At 40.6% G+C, this 23,463-nt stretch overlaps 2 protein-coding genes across 4 annotated transcripts in view; both read right to left on the bottom strand.

Annotated features, from left to right (window-relative positions):
- clcn5b (chloride channel, voltage-sensitive 5b) overlaps window positions 1–15,446 on the bottom strand; it is a 37,242-nt gene extending 21,796 nt beyond the window's left edge. Inside the window, exons 1-2 of one of the 3 annotated variants that reach the window (XM_028563783.1) lie at window positions 15,173–15,446; window positions 14,019–14,168 (exon numbers count right to left, since the gene is read on the bottom strand). In XM_028563783.1, the coding sequence (XP_028419584.1) occupies window positions 14,019–14,157 (139 nt within the window). In that variant the 5' untranslated portion in view covers window positions 14,158–14,168; window positions 15,173–15,446. Of the gene's footprint in view, window positions 1–2,398; window positions 2,906–14,018; window positions 14,169–14,261; window positions 14,317–15,172 lie in introns of those variants that run through there. The other 2 variants (XM_028563782.1, XM_028563784.1) reach the window with 2 other exon arrangements.
- Window positions 15,447–19,642: 4,196 nt separating this feature from the next.
- shroom4 (shroom family member 4) overlaps window positions 19,643–23,463 on the bottom strand; it is a 77,852-nt gene continuing 74,031 nt past the window's right edge. The window contains exon 12 of the mRNA XM_028564582.1: window positions 19,643–22,759. Coding sequence (XP_028420383.1) covers window positions 22,597–22,759 — 163 coding nt within the window. The 3' untranslated portion in view covers window positions 19,643–22,596. The remainder of the gene's footprint in view (window positions 22,760–23,463) is intronic.

The raw sequence follows: 23,463 nt of genomic DNA, 5'->3' as shown, positions 1-23,463 counted from the left end.
TGCGCTCTCTCGCATCACAAAGTGGCGAATCTGCGCCTCGACTTTTGCAACACTTGTTGCGATACATTTGGTGCAAAACTAATTTGTACCTGTGGAATTAGGCTGTGGAGCTCGGAGCCAACAGAACGGGAAAGCAGGGTTTCTATCGCCAGATGAGGGACAACTCTGTCCGGCTTATTTAGCTATGTAGCATGGAAGCCTGGTGGAATAACAAGCTAGCGTTAGCTAACTAACCAACCAGCCTGCTTCTAAATAAATACCTTTTAATTATCTTAACACTTTTTAACAGTCAAACTGAAACTCTGGCGGTGAGCTCCAGGTCCTGCAGCCGCAGACGGACCGTCACCAGTGGGGATCGGCCAGCGGAGCAACATTGCTATTATTGCCAGAAAGCTTCGCTGCCGACCTCGACCTGCAGTCGGAGCTCCAGCGGGACACGGAGAGCCCCGCACACGGTAGAGAACATTGGCATTTATTAATACAAAAGGGTTTACACACCTGAGCTGACCAGTTATACTGGTTATAAACACCAAGTGGCTCCAAGAATGTGTGTGTGTGTGTGTGTGTGTGTGTGTTTCTGTCTCTGTGTGTGTCTCTTTTTCTCTCTCTCTCTCCAATGAGCCAATGGAGTTATTTCAAAAAATTAGAAGAAGAGTGGGAAGTTACACTGCACCAAAAAGCAAAGTACTACTAATTGCTCATAAATTAACTTCTGAATATGTATTGCTCATAAATTAACTTCTGAATATGTATGTAATTATATCTACACAATGATGTCTACAGTCTGCCCATTACAACCTCTGTCACGTACTCAACAGGTCATAGGCACACTGACAGCAAAACATGTTCATTTCTTCAAAACTCTGTCTCAACTTACACACACATCACCATACAATAGTCAGTGGATTGTAATAACCTAAAACGTAACTAGATCCCGGTGTTAGCTAGAACAATGTGGAGGGAAGATTAATGGAATAACAATCACACTCTTTTTATTTCCTTTTATTTTAAGACATTTTGTCACTTAGCTTGTGCTAACAATTTGTTGTACTGCTGGCATATTAAAGCTGTTATCCACCTGCCCCTTTTTAATCAATTAGTTACTAATAACCCTGTACAGGACTGGGAAAGCCTAACAAATGAATGAATGGAAAATGTTTGGCTGGTATGGGCTGGTATGCTAATGGACATCAACACCTGTCTGAGAACCTTAAAAAAAAAATATTTCGGAGATGCAAAAATATTGATTCTCCCGTTATTCTTTACCAAGCTCTTTTTGAATGCCCTTAATATGACAGACACATTTCCCAACTCTCAAAATCATCCACTGTAGAAAGAAATACAGTATGAGCCATAGCCACATTTGGACCAGCCTTTGTCTGGTTAGATTTCTCCATTTTCCAGATTTGGATGATGTGTTATTGTTATTTATAAAGAGTAAATACCTTAAGATAACTATTTGTCTCACCAAAAGTCATTGCTATCATACAAGTCCTTGTGTGCCCTTTTCTATTTCGGGTGGATTTACCGCATTTAAAAAAACATACAACAACTGTGACCTTTGCACCTTATTCATGACAGGCAAAACAGCCTAGAGAGAATGCAGTCACATAACCCAAACACACTTGAAGAGAATAACAGGAATTTGTCATTTTCAAAAAATTAAAAAGGGGGCAAATCTGATACAAGTTAAAATATACAGACTAATATAAAAATGGAAATCAGACTAAAGCCATCAGGAAGCTATCAATATTCAATGCTCTAAATACAGTGGACCAAAAAGCAAAAGACAACTAAAGAAAACAAGTGGTAAGGATCGGAGTTTGACCGCAGCTGTAAATTAATGTCCGTGTAACGTAAGAGACAAAACAGCCTCTGTTCAATCAATCAAACTTTATTTCTATACAACACTGCATACAAATCTATGTAACACAATGTGCTTCGTACAAAAGCAACAGTTGACCCCAAACATGCATTGGTAGGACACACACACACACTTTATTTCTGTCAAGCAGGCTGCAGTACACAAACATTAACCAATGACTTAATGATTAAACTCCACAGTGTTACATTTTAAAGATATCAGCAAAAACACAACTAAGCCAAATAAAGTTAAAAGACTTGTTAAAGCTTGTAAAACCAATCACAAACAAGGTAGCTGCAGTGAAGGTGAAAAAAAAATGTATACAACTTGTTACTCAAGCAAGACCTATGTCAGCAGTCTAACAAAAGATGACGACAGCCTTTCTTCTCATCATAAATGCATTTAAAACTCCCTCTGCATGAGAGCACATTTGATCAGACAGCAAAAAAAAAAACAGAAACAAAAAAAAAAAAAAAAAACATCAGAGCTACAAACAAAGCTCTCCTACACACTCTTCCTGGGTCCCAAACTCACTGTTTTCAGTCAGAACCTCCTCATCCAGATGCTTAGTCCAGAACTCCCAGTCCATCTCTCCTTTCCTGGCCCCAAACACAACCAGCTGAGTATTCTCAGCCAGTGTTAAAACTCAAACTGGAAATTGCTTTCCTCCTCTGCACTACTCTAGGAAGTGGACTCCTGACAGAGCACTCCCTTATTGGCCAGAGAGCCCTGGGAATGAGTTAAGATTGGCTAATCTAGTCTGGGAAGTAAATGACAATTTGCCGAGCCGGTGGGAACTCGTTTTTGTATTGGTGCTGAGTGCTTGTGAGCTCTATCTCTGATTGGCTGAAGTGGTTCTTTGCGTTAACAGGTCGTCATTTTTGTTTAGAAGGTCTTGAGCTTTTGAATCCTGTGGGACCTCGATAGATTTCAGGAAGGGAGGCTTGTGTGATGCAAGGTGCCGGTGTGACGGGGTCAGGCTGTGGGTACATTCACTTTGAATTCAGTCAATTCTGGGAACACAGTCCTTTTGAACATGGAAAGCTCTTGGCTGGCTTAAATAAATACACTGAAGAAAAAAGTGAAATGTTTTGTTTTTAAAATCAGTAATATAAAAAAGAAAAGAAACAAAGTTCACAAAATTAATTAGTGAACAGAATTTAATTAAACTAAACTCTCATGAAACTCTGATAACATATTTCAGAGACACTTAATGATGAAGTTAACATTTTAGAACTGAACTGAAATTAAACCACAAATTCTTACCCTGCTATGACCTCAAGAGAAGTATGTTAACTTACTTCCTGTCACACAAAAGGTCTGAGTTAGACCTCCATGAGATATACAGTACTGTGTATTTAAAGTAGATAGGGGTAAAATACGATCAAATTCTTTTGCCACATTGAAAAGGCTTACATTAAAAGATTGGGACTGGAACGTGGCAACTGTTTAACCCCTTACTTTCTGTCTGACGGCTTGATTTTCTTGGGAAAAACTGTGCAAAGCCAAACCCAAAGTTAGTCACAAATGGCACATTTCTGCAATGATTAAATTAAGTGATTGATGTGAGTAACTTAATTATGAGAGGTTTCAGCTTAAGGCCTTTGAAGTCCCCGGGAAAAGGCAACAATGTGTCACAATATGATTGTTCTTACTGCCACAAGTAAACACGGACATTAAAATTGACAGGAAGTAAAAGTGGGAAGCGGTTGCCCAGGGGTAACAGTGACTGCAGTTGTGCTACACCGTTTCCTCTGAATCAATCAAGCATGTTAATTATTGATGCAATTTATTTTAATAAGCATCCACCTACTTTCTATAGACTGTCCAGTCCAAGGAGCTGAAGCCTATCCTAGCATCCACAGAGTGAGAGGCAGGTGCACCCAGGGCAGGATGCCTCTCTATCGCAGGGTTGACGGACCAACATGAGCATCTAAAAAGAAAAACTGACTGTGCTAACATCTGAGCCGCCACGCGTGATCACCACATCACCATGTTTAAACATCAATATGGTGGCGCTGTCAAGCAACCAAACACACAAGAATCCGGTCTACAACTTCCAACGCCAGAAGCAAAAGATATATTTCAAAAAGCACAGTGAAAACCGATCCAGTATTAGTACTTCTCAGAAAAATGGGTCAGCAACTCAGAGTCCTTGGAGCAACTCTGCCCGTTTCCAGTAAAGGATGGCATGCTGAGCTCAGCACTTACTCTGTTCCTGTCAGAGTGTGTGTGTGTGTGTGTGTGTGTACTAATCTTACATTTTACAGAACAGAAGATACTCCCAGTGAGAATAAACTTAACCAGTGTTTCACTCATAACCCTCATGCCTCTCGCAAAACCCACACACACGCACACGTTTCCAGTAAGGATTTGAACCTTGCACTCCTGCTGTTTTGTTGCCATGGGAATTGGCATCTCATGTAACCCCCGTGACGCTTGGTGACGACAAACAAGCATCTCTGGAACATGTTTACGGACTGTCATTGCTCTGCTAAGCCCAACTTTTTAGCTCCCATTTACTGGGTCAGAGGAAAACTGAATAGAGATGGAATGTGCGTCTCTGCAGTAGATTCAATTAGATAAAGATAAAGTTTTCCATGTGCTGGAAAGAAACTTTTAAATATGAGGATATGATGCAACCGTCCTGCTGGAAAACTCCCGAGACAGCTTCACAGAAACCTGGCTCAGAGGTTACAGGGGAGGAAGCACTTTAAAAGCACTTTGAAAGAATTTCTATCAAGTCAAGATTTCCTTTCATTGATGTTTTGAACACAATAAACCTACGCTGTTTATTCAAACTACTTTTCTTTGAAAGAAAACTGACTGAAACATGTGCAGCATTAAATATCAAAAAGTGCCAAGTCCTGAAATTGGGCATCAGATTCTTAGTTGTGTTGTTCGATCAGATATTTCCTGATTTAAAACTGAACACTTTTGCTTGCACTGATGCAAAATTGCTAAACACTTTCTGGTTCCTGCTCCTCAAATGTTAGGATTTCCTGAATTTCTCCAAATTGGTAGATAAAATGATACTGAAAATTATTGTTATTTACGGCTCTATTTTAAACAATACCCGAACCCGAAATGACACCATAATATTTACATTTTGAAACTGCTACACCTCAGTGAGAAGCTGGATGGGCGGACTTATACTCTGCCCACAACATCTCACCAGGGGATTTCTGGCCTCATGAGTGGTCTGTTACAAAAAGCTTATGCAGGATGTTCTATCTCAAACCAAATCTTTATAAGCATAATGTAAGATTAAAAACATGAATCAGAGTTCTTTTGAATGGGACTCATTCAGTGTTTGAGTCACACCTTTCATAGTTATGTCAGCATGATTATGACCACAAGGCTTCCACGAAAGCATTTTTATTGAACCAGTGGAGCATCTTGGGGTTTACAAGTAAGTCTGCAATTGTACTGGCAGCTGCTGACTGCATGAGTGTAAAGAAGGGTACAGCAGTAAAAAGAAGAATATGTTAGCTCAGCTGAGGTGGTTCGGGCATCTGGTAAGGATGCCGCCTGGGCGCCTCCCTAGGGAGGTGGTCCAGGCACGTCCAGCTGGGAGGGGGATTATATTTCCAACCTGGCCTGGGAACGCCTCGGGATCCCCCCCAGTCGGAGCTGGTTAATGTGGCTCGGGAAAGGGAAGTTTGGGGTCCCCTGCTGGAGCTGCTGCCTCCCGCGACCTGACCCCGGATAAGCGGAGGAAGATAGATGGATGGATGGATGGATGGATGGATGGATGGATGTTAGCTCAGCAAGTCCCTTCTTCCTTGCTAGGATGAAACAGGAATGTTTACTACTACTACTACTACTACTACTACTACTACAGAGGCAAAGCCGTTACAGATTAACAGCTGTTCAAAATGGCTCTGGATGACCTTTACTAGGGCTGCACAATGTAAAGTTTTTTCATCGTAATCGCGATATCGACAGGCGCAATAAACACATTGCGAAAGGTAGATACTGTAGAAATATTTCTATAATCTAGATGTGATCTCCTCAGTATTAAAGTTGTATTATAATTGTGTCGCTTATTGCTGTGAGTGGAGTGTAGTTATTGTATTCCCTGTATAATAGGCTAGCACAGATGGTTTAACTAAAAGCTTTGAATACAGTTTATTAAAAGGTGCTGTAGGTAGGATTGCAAAGATCCCCTCCCCCCACAAGGGAGAATATATGCGTGTGCATGAGCAGTGACTGACACGTAGACACCCCCCCCACCCCTGGCCATGATTGGTGCATCTGAACAGGGAGCTGTGGATTTTTGCAAATCGCACTACAGGCTGTAGGTGGTAACAGAGGAGCTGGATTTTTTTTTGAAAGGAACACGCCGACTTATTGGGAATTTAGCTTATTCACCGTAACCCCCAGAGTAAGACAAGTCGATACATACCCTTCTTATCTCCGTGCGTGCTGTAAGGCTGTCTGACGGCTCCAGCGGCATCAGGCCAGCACAGAACATGCAGGTGAATGGTTCCAGCAATCCTACTGCTCCCAATAAGTGACAAAATAACGCCAACATGTGCCTATTTACATGTTGCGATTTGTAGAATCACAGAGTGTACAAAAAAACAACGTAACATGAGACAGAGCCATCTTCTAACCGTAAACAAACCGGGAACTATATTCTCAGGCGGAAGAATATAGTACTTGGGCGGAATGATTTGCTTTGCAGCAAGCCTGTCTGAGAGTATAGTTCCCGGTTTGTTTAGATAGATGTCTGTGTCTCATGTTGCATTGTTATTTGTACACACTGTGACTCTACAAATCACATGTAAATAGGAAGATGTTGGCATTATTTTGTCACTTATTCGGAGCAGTAGGCTAGTTGGAACCAGTTACCTGCAGGTTCTGTGCTAGGCTAAGCTACCGGTGGAGCCGTCAGACAGCATTACAACACGCACAGACACGAGAAGGGTATGTATCGACTTGTCTAACTCTGGGGGTTACGGTGAATAAGCTAAACTCCCAATAAGTCGGCGTGTTCCTTTAAATGACCTGCTTCATGTAGTTCTACTGGAACATAGGGTCAGTTTCAGCAAATATGACAGAAAGTTAGTTTTATATGGCTTACCTACTGCACCTTTAATGTGATTGTGTTAGAAATTGTTTCTGTACCAGACAGAGAAGTAAAACAACAGGAAATGACTGGTTAGGATGGTGTGCGTTTGTTTTGGTCGAGGGGAAAAGGTTACAGAGAAGCACCACCCGAAGAGGAGACAATAGGAAGAGAGGGACAGTTAGAAACAGGGCTCACAATCGAGGAGAAGCCTGGTGGACCTGAGCTCTGTACTTGAATGTCTGGATGCTAGGGAAACTTAGTCTCGGTCTGTGAACTCACATGTGTTTTGTACTTTCGGAATACTGTAAAGTTACTTGACTTGAACCTATTGTCTCAGCAATTGATTCCAGTGTTCTGGTAAACTATTTGACATTAACGGACTCGCGGGGAATTGATAGGCAGATCGACTGGAGTCAGATCTTTTTGGCCTTCGGGCCCTCAACCTTTTCCAGAATTCCCTACAACACTAGGAGATTTTTTTTGCGTTAGTTAGAAAGAAAATATCAGTAGAAAACTGCACTTTCAAAACATAACGGTCCTTGTTTTTTAGTGATGCCTTTTATATTCAATTCAATGTTCAATAAAACAATGTTGAAAATTATGTTTTAAATTCAACAAGCAATTTTTTTGTTTTCTTAGCAGAATACTGAAAGCGGCAGAACTGAGTACACTTTAACATTGTTTATTTATCGCAAATCATTTCGGTGTTGCAATATTCAACAACGTTATCACATATGTTCCTCATATCGTGCAGCTCGTGACCTTTACTTTACCCACTTTCTGCAGAAGCCAGAGATGTGAGATTTTACATAACACATAAAGCAAAAAAAGTTCTGATGATCAAAAGGTAAGCATTTCATTTAACAGCTTGTTGGTCTTCTTCAAAGAAAAACCGGCAATCGCCATTCTTAGCATGAAACAATGCTTTCCCTTTCTTTTATTAATATGACCATTCACTCATTTCTTTCCTCTCTTCTCACCTCTTCCATTTCCTGTTAAATGCAGTGGCCACATGTGACCTCGTAAAGTAAACATTGTGGTATTAAAGACTCATTCCTGTCAATCATTATATCCTGTTGTAACCAGTTTAGGTGTTGACAGCCCCTCTCTTCTAGCCTGTTCCTACCAGACTCGCTAACGTTTGGTCGTGACGTATGTCATGCGCATGTGCAACAAGAGGGGGAGACCGACAATAACTATTGGCTTATATTTAGCATTAGCATCTCTAGTGTTGGCTTTAGCCAACTCCTTCACCACTAACGGAGCGAGCTGGAAAATCTAACTTTTCCCGAACCCCGTGGGGAGGAGGGCCACAACATCATGGCCACCAACACAACTCAGCAAAGATTGTTCTTCTGGATATTCTGCGGCGTTCCCACAACGGACTGAATGGCTTCGCTCGCATCTTTCTAGCGCACGTCCTCAACGTCATCGTTCTCAGCCACTCCCTCTGTTCGCCGATTGGACCGCCAAATATTTGGCCGGAGAAAACCCAAGAATATACCGCAAACCCAGACGGAGTACTGAAGGAAAATACGTAGGAGGGCAGAGCCAGGCTACCTCTCTGGCAGTTCTTTTTCTGTTTTTTAAAGATCAACAGTTTTTATTTTGTTTCAAAACTCAGAACATACAGCTCACCTTGTTGTTGTTGGTTGTTGTTTTTTTTTACTTTTTCATCTCTTCAACGATAGATGGTTTTCCTCTTGTCTTCTTACGCTTTTAGATACTAAAATTACAAAAAACTACTATCTCACTCAAACCAGTGAGATAGTATGCTTCCTTCCTTTAGACAGCAAAGGCTTTCATGGGAATGGTGGTCTTTCAAAACGCTGCACACCATATTGGATGAAAAGATAAAAAAAAATCTTATCCATTCATCTGATCCCTAAACATGAGCTGAGTGATTGTTATGATGCCTTTATCTGTTAAAGGTTTTTATACTGCAAATACACTGCAACCGGGGGCAACCGCTCAAGAACACCTTCCCTTCAAGATGCATCGCTTCTATTGGACTCCTTCCAGATTGTTTAGACTTGGATTGAAAGACACACCAAATTGTTGGAAATGTAAGACAGAGGGCGGCCAATTACTCCATGTCCTAGGACACTGTGATAAGGTCCAGGAATTTTGGACGGGGAGACAGGATAACCTATGTCGGATTGCAGGGACCCAGGTTCCATTCTGTCCCAGATTATTTGTTCTAGAAGATCCTAAGCGAAATAGATAAGCACATAAGAAGCTGGGTCCAGACTGGTTTAATGATAGCCAGACAGATTATTTTAAGACAGCATTTCCCTCGGTTTGTAGAAGATTTAGGTGCACGTATTTGACGAAGGTTTAGGGGTCACGCGTCAAGATAATGTTACCTTACTCAATACAAATAATGCAATTCCACATCATTTTGGACCATTATTATTACCGTATCTGTGTCTAAAATGTTGGAAAAGCTAGAGCAGATGATAAATAACACTCATAATGGCTAAAGAAGTCCACTGGAGACTGACTACAATCATTAGATCTGAGAAAAGTCTTTTGGTTACATTCATTCGGCATTTTAGGCAGTTGAGAAAAAGTGCTGTCTGTGGGAGAGAAAGCTCCAATTGGAGTAAAATGGGTTTTTTCTACTTTATACATCAAATACATAGACAAAAAACTATACAGTACAAAACATTAAATATGGGGAAAATCCCCAAAAAGCATATTAGGGACTCTTTAAGAAAAATGTCCTATAAACCGTTTGCCAGATTGAAAGTCTTCACTAGAAAATGGGGAAAGTACTGGATTTCATGTTGTAAATTGTATGTTTTGTATAATGTTAAAAAAAAAATGTTTACAAAAGAACAGATTGATTGCACACTAGTTGCTGACAGAGGAATAAGAGTACTACTACACTGATATCAACCCAGGCCAGTATTTGCACTAGCAACACCTCCTGGGCTCAAACTCTGCTCTATGAACATTGGAGGTTAATGTGTCCCTGAGCAACAGGTTACACAAGGCTCAACGATTACGGCGGCACTAAGAATGGCTTTTAAGAAGACTTGCTTCACAACAAGTTCAAGTGCGCGCTAATGAGCGCTTTCCACTGCCTCGAGAGGGAACGAAAAGGAGGAAGTTGCTATACTAAAAGAAAGGCAGGAAATAAAAATGCAGGCCAAACAATGTTTTAATTTAAGTGTCACAACAGGCTGTTTTACTGCTTTGGCCTGTTTAGGACACAACCTGGAGTGTGTTCACTTACAGCTGCACGGTGTCCTATTTAAGCAACATCTGCCATCACAGATAAAAGCACCATTTATGTTTTTGGCATTTTAGGCCTTTATTTGTATAGGACAGCTTAGACTTGGAAGGGGGAGAGAGAGCGAGAGAGAGCGAGAGAGAGAGAGAGAGAGAGAGAAGGGGAATGACATGCAGCGAAGGGCCGCAGGTCGGAGTCAAACCTGCGGCGTCGAGGAGGAAACCTCTATATATGGGCGCCCGCTTTACCAGGTGAGCTAACCAGGCGCCCAATGATCTTAAACTTTAATGACAAACTCTGCACAGCGGTGGGTGAAATTAAGCGGGCCTCACAGCCGAAAGCCTCCCGATTTCCCCGGAGCCTGACACACAATTATAATCAGTCTGAGGCTACGCAGCGAAGCACTACTATCACGACGGAATCCACACACACACACAAGTCTGTATCACTATCTCTGTGGGGACTTGTCATTGACATAATGCATTCCCTAGCCCCTTACTCTAACCTTAACCATCACAACTAAATGCCTAACCTTAACCCTTACCCTAACCTAATTCTAACCCTAAAACCAAGTCTTAATCCTCAAACAGCCCTTTAAACTCGTGGGGACCAGTATTTTGGTCCCCACGAGGCTGTGCAGACCCCACAAGGATAATGTAGTCCCCGGTTTTTCGACCCCACGAATAGTCAGTCAGTCACATACAGACACACACACACACAGACACACACAGACACGATTGTTTTGCAAACCATTGTGTGATTTTAAAAATGCATGGTTGTCAGTTTAAAAACAAGACTGTTTCTTCACTCCCCACAAAAAGCTGACAAAGGGGAAACACATGGTTCAACCCAACAGAAGCTGCTTCCATTGAGAGAAGTTTGCCTCTTGACTTCTTTCCTGTTGGCACAGTCTTATCTCTCAGTTTCGACTAGTGTGGGTGGGGGAGGGGGGGCGTGGTGCTGGTGATGTCACAGTGACATCAGTAGTAACCAGGCAGCTGATGTCACTGTCTGACTGTGCTTTTTTTCTTGAATCACTTGAGGCCATTTATCCAATGCGCTGGCTTGTCCTCAAAGTTAGAAAATCTATCTTCTTTATGGTCTCTTTTTGGCAAAGATGTTGTGAAGAAAAGAGAATCTTTTTTTTTTTTTTAAGTGATGTCATGATGACGACAGCAGTGACCGGGCAACACCTGATACTACATTTTCCATTGCACTTTTGAATGTAACTCAAATTACTTTTAATGTGCTGAAAAAGACGACAATGCCTTATCTGTCTTAAGTCTCGAAGCTGCATTAGTGAAGAGGAAACAAAACAATGTTTACACTTGCATCTTTACAAAGCAGTTCTTCCATGGAAGGAACAAATAAGCTACGTTCAGACAAAAAAAAAAAAAAAAAAACGATCCGGTGATTTGCCACGTTATGCGGCAGCAGGGGAGTCACTTAACAAACAGTCCATTTGTGTGACGTCTTGTTGCGTTTTGTTTTGTTTTTTATATAATTTTTTGGGCATTTCCGCCTTTAATGGATAGGACAGTTAGATATCAAAAGGGGAGAGAGAGGGGGAAGACATGCAGGAAAATCATCACAGGTTGGACTCGAACCCTGGACCTTCTGCGTCGAGGAATAAACCTCCACATATGTGCGCCTGCTCCACCAACCGAGCTAACCCGGCCACTTGTTGTGTTATTTAACCCCCCAATGTAGCACAGGTTAACGTTATATTTAAAAATGACTGTGTTCCATCAGATCGTTAAAATATCTTGACGTTTCCGACCGCACTTGAAGGCAGCTTTATTTCAGAGGAGAGAGAAAGAAAAGAGATGAGCGTAGAGTGCTTTATTGTTGCAGGAAACATTAAGCTATTACACAAACTCCCAGCATTTCGCCTTGGTCTGGGTATCTTTCAGTTAAGACGAGGTAAGGAAGACCCATAAATCTGACGTGATAAGACAATACCAACGATTATGGCCAACATCGGCATAAACTTCAAACATTTCTCTATCATGCTTTATTGCTTAGGTAACTTCTGGAAGAAGATGCTCTTCTCCAATCCTGCGTCTGCAAAAATAAAATCCTTTTTTAAAAAAAGGAATCTGAATCACTTTGAGGGGAATTTTAAGTAAGATTTAAACTTCTCCACAGCACACATTAACCACCACACATCTGCAGGAGGTTAATAGGGTTGTTAATCTATACCAGTGACTCAACAATAACCTTGCCTGGAGCTGCAAACTTTACAAACAAAAGTCTAAAAAACCTCTGTTTTCAAGCCAAAAATGCAAATTGCCAAACTATCGCTCTAGTTTACATGCTTATGCATTAATCCTTCACCTGATATTTCTTCTGCATCTCTGCTTCAATTAGCTAACATGAGGCATCTCCATAGTGAATTGCTGAGGTCTTACACGGATGTCATGATGACATAAGCAAAGCAGCCAGCAATCATTAATGTGAGATAAATCTCTTCACCTGTGCAATAAAAGTTATAATGCTGCAAGCCTGTCATATCCGGCCATTTGGAGGTTGTTGTACTAAGGGGCAGTCACATTAACACATGAAGAGGACATCATCAGTAACCGGGCAGCCCTGGTGCAGAAACAGTCAGTACGTTGGGGAGCTACTCCCACAAACATTACTAGTACTATAACTGACTTTAATCGTTGTTTTTATGTTCTGATGTGAAGTCAAACCAAAATACAGCAAATCAGGTTGATACAGTAAGTTTATGGGTGTGTGTGTTTGTGTGTGTGTGTGTGTGTGTGAGATTATTCAAATGAATAACCATGACTCAGTGAAAGCATGTGACACACACTCGCTGTACCCAGCGATTACAGATAGGCCTATAACTTAACGGTAGACTTAAGGGCTCTTACAGACACCCAATGTTATTAATGCTTACATGTTCTACTATGAAAAACACTGCTTCAGGAATACTTTGAGAACCTCAACTCAGCAGCAGTCCAACAACTCATCACAGCCTGTGCCATGAGTGCAAATCTGAGGTTAGCAATTTAGTCACACAAGCATTTATAGATTTTCTTCCTTTTGTTAGAAAACAACGACATCAGGTCCCTTGTCAAAAGCTGTAGTTGCCTCCAATCTCTCAGTTCAAACAAAAACACACGAGGGTTCAAAGTAAGTCAAGTTTTATGATGTTTTATGAAATCTTTACTGCCACCTGCAATTCAATTTAAATGCCAATTCAAACAGGTGAGCCATTACAGAGTGACAGGTCTCGGAATTTAAAACCGGTAATAAAAGAGGTTATATTACCTAAGATTATAGGCGGTCATGGTCAGTGCCTTAAACGTCCAAGCAGTGGTGGAATGTAAGTACATTTAAGTACTGTACTTAAGTACAAATTTGAAGAACTTTACTTGTGTCTTTTCATTCCACTTTCTACTTCTACTCTACATATATTACTTTTCACAGTGTGGTATTAGTACTTTTAATAATAAATGAGTGCGGTGAATATAACTAAATGATCTGAATACTTCTTCAACCACTGCCTCCAACTCGGCCGATTAGACTTGTAGACAGTTTAGTTCATGAAGTTTCCAGACTTCTAGCAGCGATTCAACACAACAGTTTGAATGAACTTTAATTAAAAGATTTCTACAACATCTTGAAGCCCATTTTATGATGTTTCTGATAGTATCCTCGTAGCCTATAGTCCCCAACCTTTGTGCAACCACAGGAATATTTCGATCGATTTGTTTGCATACAATCTTTAGTTGGAAAAAGACAACCTACTCATGCCAAATACTATGGAAACTCCCTCCCCCAGCTGTAAACTGGACCTTTGCCTCCAAAACAATTCTCTGCGCGGTTACCTGAGCTGAGAGGGGGGTCGTCGTCCGTGGTGGAGAAGTCCAGTGTGGCTCCTGCAATGTCCACCATCTCGTCATCGTCGTCGTCGCTGGGCTGATGAAGACTGTCAAAGCTCCCGCTGCGGTAGCCGGGGTTTTCCATCCTTTCAAATCCTGTTACACAATAAACAGGGCAGAGTCCGTTTAGCAAATTAGCGACAGCGCCTGGGATGTTTGACCACCGCAGGATAATGACTATAGCTTTACCTCTTTCACTGTCGGCTGCGTATTTTCGATACAAGCTCACCCAAAACTGAAACATTGTCACCGTTAAGACAGCAGAGCCACAGTGGCTTCTTTTAAACAGCCACTCCCGTTATCCACTTAACTTTATTTTTCATAAAACAAATACTGGGTTTGTGGGGCTGTTAGGAAAACAGCCGACTGGGACGCCAAATACTGGTCCTAACACACGGTGCATCATCATCATCACAGCGCAACTCCAGTTACGGGGACGTTTTCGCAACCACTTCCGCAGTTTTTTGTTTCTACTCTTTTAGTTAGCTAGCACTGAAAACAGCTGAAGGAACCACTTGCATGCTAACATAGAGAAGACGAATAGCCTATAGCGACCAATGAGATAAGCGTTTAGCCGTGCTACATATGACCAGCGGTAAGACCGTTCAGCGCTGGCTGTGCCACTTTTTAAATCAAGCCTACTTTAGGAGAGCGGGGGAAAACTCGGTGGAAGCTCGGTGTGGCGCACTGCTTAAAGGTTCAAATTATTTCAACTTTGACATCGTTGCCGCTGACCGTTCAAAGTTGGTTGAGGTAGGAATAGTCGAAGAGGTAGCCAAGACCGAGTATATATTTATATATCTATGGAAGCAATGATGATGACGGCGGAAACGGCACCGCTGCGCTCTGATGCACATTTGTTTCCAATGGCTTGCGCCGCTTGCGATAAACCCAGCGGCAAACCGCGTAACGTTATCCGCTCTGCGCCCTACCTCGCGGTTTTTACCGCCGCGCTGACCGTGTAGCTACTCTTGTCACAAACAGACACAATAACCGTTCAGCTAACTTAGTTAAATGTCACCGCACTCATCCTTCAACTCCCATGTACATGTAGTTTTATGAATAAAGACGGAAGATGCCAAATGAAGGCCTGACTTTACCCGTGGAGAAAGAAAGCCGCCGTCCAGCTCAGTGGAGAAGTCTTGTGACTCGGATTTGCTGCGCCGCCGCCGTCTTCTATGGCAGGCTGCTAATGTCAACAGTAGCCAGAATAAACTTAACGCTCCTGCATCATTCTTCGTCCCAGAAACGACAATGAAGAGATGTACTTACGGAGGCAACAGTACAGCATTAGCTATAGTCAGATAACATTACCCAACATTATAAAATAATACAGGACTGTCCGCAGTACGTGTTTTTGCCACTTCAAAATAAAAACGCCAATCCAGCGTTAAGTTACCAAGAATTAGCTACAATTTCCGTTTACGCAGTTGGTTGAAGATACCGTAAACAATCTTTGCCGAGCTTATAACATGACACATTTTACAACTTTATTATCAGAGCTTAACAACGCTTCTTTTTTTTCATTTTTTACAGTAGATGATAGGTACAATTGCGTTTGTGTTTTTTAAAACGTCATATTATGCCGTTTTAATTTGAAGGCCGAATTACTCAATTTCCGGTTTAACTGCCTTATCACAGATGCCTTGACATTACGAGAACGTGAGCATCTGTGCTCTCAGGAAAATCAGTCGAGTCAAGAGCTATCGCCGCTCCTCCAACTGGGTCAGTGGAGCAGTTCGACTAATCGGTCATTTGTTATTTTCACTGCATACAAATGTTATTTAGTAGCATAATGAACAGGAACATTAGATGTGCTACATATATTAACTTTTCATATTGATAAATAAAAAGTCAATTAAATTAATATTTAATTAATATTTTGTTCTTCAGTTATTTTAAGATAAAGAAAATAAATGGGCCGATTACATTTGTACTCAGCCAAAACCTAGAATTTAGTAATGAAAATGATGTGAAATGTAATCCTCTGGAGGGGAAAGTCTCTGTGTGCCCAACCGAGGTGTGGCATCTCACCAGTACCGCTAGGCTACATCTTAAAATACCTGATTTTGACAGTTATGTGATTAAATTACATAGAAAATGCAATTAATTTGCCATTTATATCACAAGCCAAGAAATAAGTTATTTGTAGACCTATAAAAAAAGATTAGTGTCTATTGAAGTGATGAAAAGAGTAAGAGTCTACAACAAAGACACTAGTATGTGGACAATGCATGATCACTGAGAAAAACATCAATATTGTGTTTCTTAGTTTTAGTATGTGTTTAGCTGTGATGATTTGTTTGTAATGGACCATTTCAATGGAATAACAAAAAAAAAACACGGTTAAACGGCGACACCTTGTGGTCATCTGTAGAAATAAATCAGGTCTCCCTCTGAGGAAAAGTGGAGCATTTAATGGAGAAAATATGCCCCAAGTTTCTGTTATCCTGGGTTTATGTCTATAGCTCTGATCAATCACTGCGACCGCTTTTCCTTCATTACTTACCGTGATGCCTTGTTTCTCTCTGCACACCTCCCACTCCATTCATCATCTTCTTTTTCTCCACTCCGCCACTCTGCTCCTGCTCAGCCCAACATAAACATGTCTCCACCCTGCCTCCCACGGTGGTTCATGTTTTACTGGGGCCTGTTTCTCATCACTTCCGTCTCTTTCATCAAAAATAAACTCATTCATTCAAGTTCTTTATTTGTTGAAGTGATATTGCAATAATACTATCTTTCTTCCTCCATTATTTCACACCTTTGTTTTCCGCTTTATACCCATATCACAGTTTTATTTCTGCTCATGTTTTAAGATGTGGGTCACTTCACCTCGTCTGTCTGCACTGCATTCACGCCTCCATGTTTTGTCTTTCATCCTTCTCTCTCTCTCTTTACATTCCCATCAGTCCTCTGTTCGTCAAACTGGGTCACACAGAAGAATGCAGCCCCTTGCTTCCCCCAAAACACAGATTCTTCACTTCTACGACAGCTGTTTTATGTATTATCTCCACAGAGCAGCAACCACTAACTCTCTCTGTCTCTGTGAGGCCAAACATGACCAACTACAACACCGTCCTCTCATCTAGTTTTCAGTTGTTATTAATGGCTCCGGCTCTAGGTACCATTAAAAGTACCACTCAGTGGACAGATCCACATATGTTATCGTCTAAAATAACATTATCATGCAGCCCCCGGGCATCCCCCGAGGTGGTTGTGAGATTATTTCAGGATGAGATGTAAAAAAAAACATTTCTCACACAAAACAGGCTTTTAGAATTTCTTGTGATGCTTAAAAATGCCGCTGTCTTGTGAAGTAATACGTATTTTCAGCTCCCAAGGTTCCTTCCAACAATTAATGAATCATCTCTTGCTGGCATCACAGGGAAGCACATTTTGGCCAAGAAAATAACAATAAAAGAGATGAAAAGGTAGGAGCAATACAAATAAAATAAATGGTATTTCTTGCTGTGTGGCTGGAACAATCTCAATTTTCGATAAATGATACACCAAGTAAAACATTATGTAATAATAAGTAACATATGATTCATATTTTATAATCTCAATTTAAAAAGTCATAATTTTTATTTACCATCTCCATAACTCAGTTTTAAATTGCATGTCAAAACTTGAATGTCATAGTTTCAACATAGAAAATGACAAATGTGCCTGTAGACCACAATTATTACAGAAAGTAAATAAATCACTTTACTGTCACATCATTTTTAAACAAACTATTAAATCTTGATTTATCTTGTAAGATTGACATAGAAAATTAAGATTGTGGGCGCCTGGGTAGCTCACCTGGTAGAGCAGGTGCCCATATATATATATATATATATATATATATATATATATATATATATATATATATATATATATATATAGATAGATAGATAGATAGATAGATAGATAGATAGATAGATAGATAGATAGATAGATAGATGTTCTATTATTTGCCTTTTCCCCACTATTTTTACCACTTATGTCCACACTACTGATGATTATTTATCTAAAATCTAAGTGTGAAGATATTTTGTCAGAGCACCAGTTGCCAACCCTAGAATATTGCCGCAATATCGATCAAGATATTTCGTCAAGAATATTGTGATATCTGATTTTCTCCCTATCACCCAGCCCTATGTACCACCTTTTTTTGTCCAAACGCACGCCTCAAACATTTTGCTATGAGTGCATAAGTGTGTTAGTTGAGTGTTAGTTGTTACATTAAAGGTACTTTATTGTCACATACACATAGCGAAATGTATTCTTAGTTATTTAACCCATCCCTCAAGGGAGCACCAGGCATCAGGCAGCCATTTCCAGCTGCCGGGGGACCAACTCCAGACCTGAGCCAGTGCCAGCCACCTTTTGTTTTTTCATGGTGGGGGAAACCGCAGCAATCGAAGGAAACCCATGCAAACATGGGGGAGAACATACAAACTCCCGGAACGACCTGGATTTGAACCCAGAACCTTCTTGCTGCTGTGAGGCCACAATGCTAACGATTGGGCCACCATGCTGCAGACGTTAGATCTTTAACACTAGGGCTGTGCTCGACTGAAGAAATTCTTAGTCGACTAACACTCATTCAATTGTATCGACTAATCGATTAGTTGATTTAATCGACAGATCTGTAAATTTTTCTCCGCAAAGAGTCATGCAAAAGCACGATTTAATTCTTGTGTTTACCAGAGATGTGCTCGTACGTTTCTCAGAAATAAGTCATTCAGCATGAAAAAAGCATAAAACATGACTAATTGACTAAAGAAATCTAAGTTGACTAAGACCAAAACGACAGATTAGTCGACTAATCGACTAAGAGGGAGCAGCCCTAGTTAACAAATTCACAACAAGATCAGGGCTTCGGTTTGGTTTAGATCATTTTATGTCAAATTATTTTTATTTTACATTTTTAAAAGTCGCTTGTTTATCATGAGAACAAAAAAAACTAGTAAACAAAATGAAAAAAAATGGACTTAAACTATGGACCTATGGTGGCCGGGTTAACTCAGCAGGTAGAGCGGGCGCACATATTTAGAGGTTTATTCCTCGACGCAGAAGGTCCAGGGTTGGAGTCTGACCTGTGACAGTTTCCTGCATGTCTCCCCCCCACCCCCCGCCTTTCTCTCCCTTTTCATATCTCAGCTTTCCTATCCATTAAAGGCAGAAATGCCCCCCAAAAAAAGAATCCAAACCCCTCTGTCTACCGGGCTTGCATCTCTGTTTTTTTGGTTTTGAATGGCTCTGTGGCCCCCAGCTGATCGGTCCCCCACACCGCAGGACCACCAAGATGTTTTATTGAGCTCTTCTCTTAGAGCGGGAGCACTCACTTTCTTCCACACATCTCTCCAGCTCCCGCGGAGAGGCTCAATGCAACTACTGCAGCTCCGGCACTCCACTTATCCGTCAACCTCCATTTGCCCTCGGTCATATTTATTTAACCGTTCCACCTCATTCCCCCCCCCCCCCACCGCAGAAGGGACTACATTTCAGCACCGGACACTGAAGCAGCATAAAGAGACCATTCACCCAGGAGGATATCAATCACAACAGGAGACATGAAGCTAGTTTAAAATACTATTATTATTATTTATGGTACTTTTTTCTCCGCAAGTGAGTGTTTTTGCAGTTACACAATTTGTAATGCATTTTTAAAAAAAAAAAAAAATTACATGAATAGAAGAAATATACTCTTAACAAGCAACGCTCGTTCCTCTCTGGTCAAGTCAATACGTTTCCAGTCGGTTTAGAAAATGGCTGTTATAGTACAAGAATACACATAATATGTACAAAACTGAACAAGTATATATGTGGACACAAAAGCTCAGGGTTGTTTGGTATTAAAACAGCAGGAATCATCTGAGAACAAACCACGGAAAAGAGGAAGACACGCAGGAAAACCGTCACAGGTCGGATTCGAGCCCTGGGCCTTCTGTGTCGAGGAATAAACCTCTGCATATGTGCGCCCGCTCTACCAACTGAGCTAACCGGCCCACAGCAAGGCCACTTTTGAACAGCCAAAATATACACATTCCCTCTTCCAAATCCCTCCCATCTCTTTTTGAGCTGCAGTTTTATTTTCTTTTTTTGAATTTTTTTTTTTCTGAAAGTTCTGAAACTTGTCCCGTCCAAGGTTTAGGACACCGGTTAAAGCTCGGGAGACTGTCTTTGGCAACGTCCCAAATCACAATAAGTCAGGGCAGGTTAAAGCACAAATTGAATTCACAAATTGAGAAAAATTGAAAAAACAATTTTGTACGGAAGCCCTAAGAGGCCGGTGAGAAAAAAATAAAAAATTCACCTGAAAAAATTCAGGTGATCCATTTAAGTCGGATTTAAATTGTTTTCTCTCCTGTGTTTTATGACTTTAGAATAGGTGAAAAAGGGTTTTTGCCAGGTAAAAATTAAAAAAAGTTTTGCCAGGCTCATTTTTCAGATTTAGATGAGAAGAACCACTCGCACACTACTCTCATATCTATGCGCGTTCAAATTGAGCGTAAATCCAGCAGCCGTTCAGCTTAGTTTAGCATAAAGACTGGAAACAGAGGGAAACAGCTAGCCTACATGTACCATCACCTCTAAAGCTCCCTAATCACGTTATACCTTGTTTGTTTATATAGCGTTTTGAACAATGAGCCTCAGAGGTGCTGTTAGCCAGATTTTGTTACCTTTGGACAGAGCCAAGCTAGCCGTTTCCCCCCCTGTTTCCAGTCTTTATGCTAAGCTACGCTAACAGGCAGCTGGCTGTAGCCATGTACCGTATAAACATGAGAGTGGTATTAATAGTTTCATCTAACTCTCAAAAAAAAGTAAGCGTTCTTTAAACCACAGTTTCCAGTAAATATTAAATGCATGAATGAAATGTCAACTGGGACTAGCGGACCAGTTAGGGGCAAAAAAAACTTCACAAGCTAATGACAAAAAACTGGAACTCCTGTTTTGAAACAAACCAAACTTTTCCCCGTCAAAATATACAGTAAACATCGACTCTTCCCGGTTTTCTCGTTCTCTTTTACAACTTTTTTTTTTCTTTTTCTTTTTTTCAACCGATTCCAGTCATTCCAAAAACAAAATCACTATATACACACACATCGTATACATTATAAACACAAGTGTCTTCTGTACATAACAGCTACTTAGTGACAGTATAACGCGTCGGTGGAGTGTCAAACCCCACGCAGTAACACACGTTACACTAATGGGAATACAAAGTGATATGTCGAGTATGGTAGATAATACAGTATATGTATTGCTGAATGCAGGGGGTCAGCCAGCGAACACAGGTGAATACAAAACAAGATTGCAGTTAATAATGCTGCATTTCACAATATTGACTTTAGTGTCATTAACGGAAACACAGTTTCTTAGTGTGAAAGCACCCAAAAACATAAAGTAATGCTGCGTTTCACAATATTGACTTTAATGTCGTTAACGGAAACACAGTTTCTTAGTGTGAAGGCACCCAAAAAACAAAAAAAGTCTTGATTCTCTGAACCAAGAGATTTAAATACAAAAGAAAAACACAACGACAAAAAGCAGCGTGTCAGTGACACATTCATCAAGAGAAAATGTCTTTGGCAATGTAGTGTTAGAAGAAGAGTAGTGTCATAAGTACAGTTTTACACTACAGGTTTCAGGCACTTCATGGTGAAGCAGAGGGTATACTTTTTTTTTTTAATATATATAAGTGAATAACAACATCCTTTTCTTTGCCGTCTATGTTCACAAACTTGTGTCTCAGTGTTCAAATCCATTAATCCTCTTTTTCTAACCATCAAACATGCCCTCGGCTCTCTAATCACAGTTCTGGGGACAAGTTGTCCATAAGTTTCTGGTGTATTTGTTGTATTTAGTCTCTAGTTAATTGTTTCTGTGAGTCTATGCTCAACTTTCTTCTTCTTCTTCTTTTTAGTCGTTTCTTCCTGGGCTGTAGCACTAAAGTCCAATCTTTTCTCTTGTTGACACCCCGGGACTCAGGCCTCCTGTTTTGGTCTTGGCCAGCATTGGGTGTTACCGAAAAACTTTCAGGGGTGTTTTTAGACACTATAGCGGTTGGTCTGGTCCTGCAATTTCGGAAATCGACATGTCTGCTAATCCTTAAAGCAAAAGTTTGACATTTTTTTGGATTGCTAAATATGATAAGCAATTTTTTTTTTTTGATAAGCTAACCGTCTCCCAACGGTTAGCTTAGCTAAGCATAAAGACTCCAGGAAGTCACTGCACCCGGCTAAGAATTAGTCTGGCCCGTAAAACATGAAGTAACGTGTACATAGCGGTGATTTTCGGATGCTGCTGGCAGACATGAGAGTGGTGTCGATCTTTTCGCATAATGCATGGCAGGAAAGTGAAGAAGTATACTTCCCAAAATGTCAAATTATTCCTTTAAGAGACTCTGTAAAGCAATGTTTGCTAAACGGGTCTCGATCCTCTTTGCTTCTTCACTTGTTGTCTCAAAACTGACTTAGTGTGACTACAAGCCCCTGCTTCTTCATCTCTTTAGTTTTTTTTTTTTTTTTTCTCAATAATGTCCGTATCCCATCGACATTCCCATTCCGATTCCCAACCCCAGCCCCAGCCCCAGGCTCTCCCTCAGCCCCCTCAGCTGCTCCTCTCCCAGCCGGGTCTTGTCCTCCAGCTGCCTCTGCTCCACCAGCAGCGCCGCCTTCATCTTCACAAAGTGGCTACGAGGAGGAAAAAAACCCAGACATACACATTTTTTAAATATTCACTAATGAAACATGTAACTTAGTGCACAGTACGGGCCATACATGGATTGATCTGTGAACCATGTGACTCTAAAATTGTAAACCTTTTGGCACTTTAAATTACCTTTTTTTATGTTATCCTTTATATTTATGGCATTTTGTGAATTTTAATGTTTTTATTATGTGCTATGTTTAATGTTATCCTGTCTGTTCTATACTATCAGCTCACCACGCTAAGTTCCTAATAGGGCTGTCAAACGTTAACTTTTTGTAAGCGTGATTAATCGCTGAATTTCTATAGTTAATCGCGAATAATCGCTGAATTTCTATAGTTAATCGCGATTAATCGCATGTTTTATCACATGATTAACATTCTATTATTTTGCATTTCAGAACTGTTTTTAAGTACATATTAACAATGGAAAGCAATTCTTACCAGTGTATCTTGATTGGGAATCAAATGAATGCAAAGAAAGTTACTTTATGAACTTGACTTTAAGATTTGTATTAGTTTATTATTTATTTACTGTAGACAATAGAAGAAAAAAAAAAAAAAGAAGGGTACTAAACAACAGTCAGCCATTTGCCATGGTCAAAATTTAAATTTAATAATAATGTAATATTAACTATAACAACAACTTATTTCACCAGTAAATTGCTGTTGAACGACAAAAACAATC

The sequence above is a fragment of the Perca flavescens genome, chromosome 19 (assembly GCF_004354835.1).
Source record: "Perca flavescens isolate YP-PL-M2 chromosome 19, PFLA_1.0, whole genome shotgun sequence".
NCBI lineage: Eukaryota > Metazoa > Chordata > Actinopteri > Perciformes > Percidae > Perca > Perca flavescens.
This window is presented reverse-complemented; position numbering and strand designations above follow the sequence as displayed.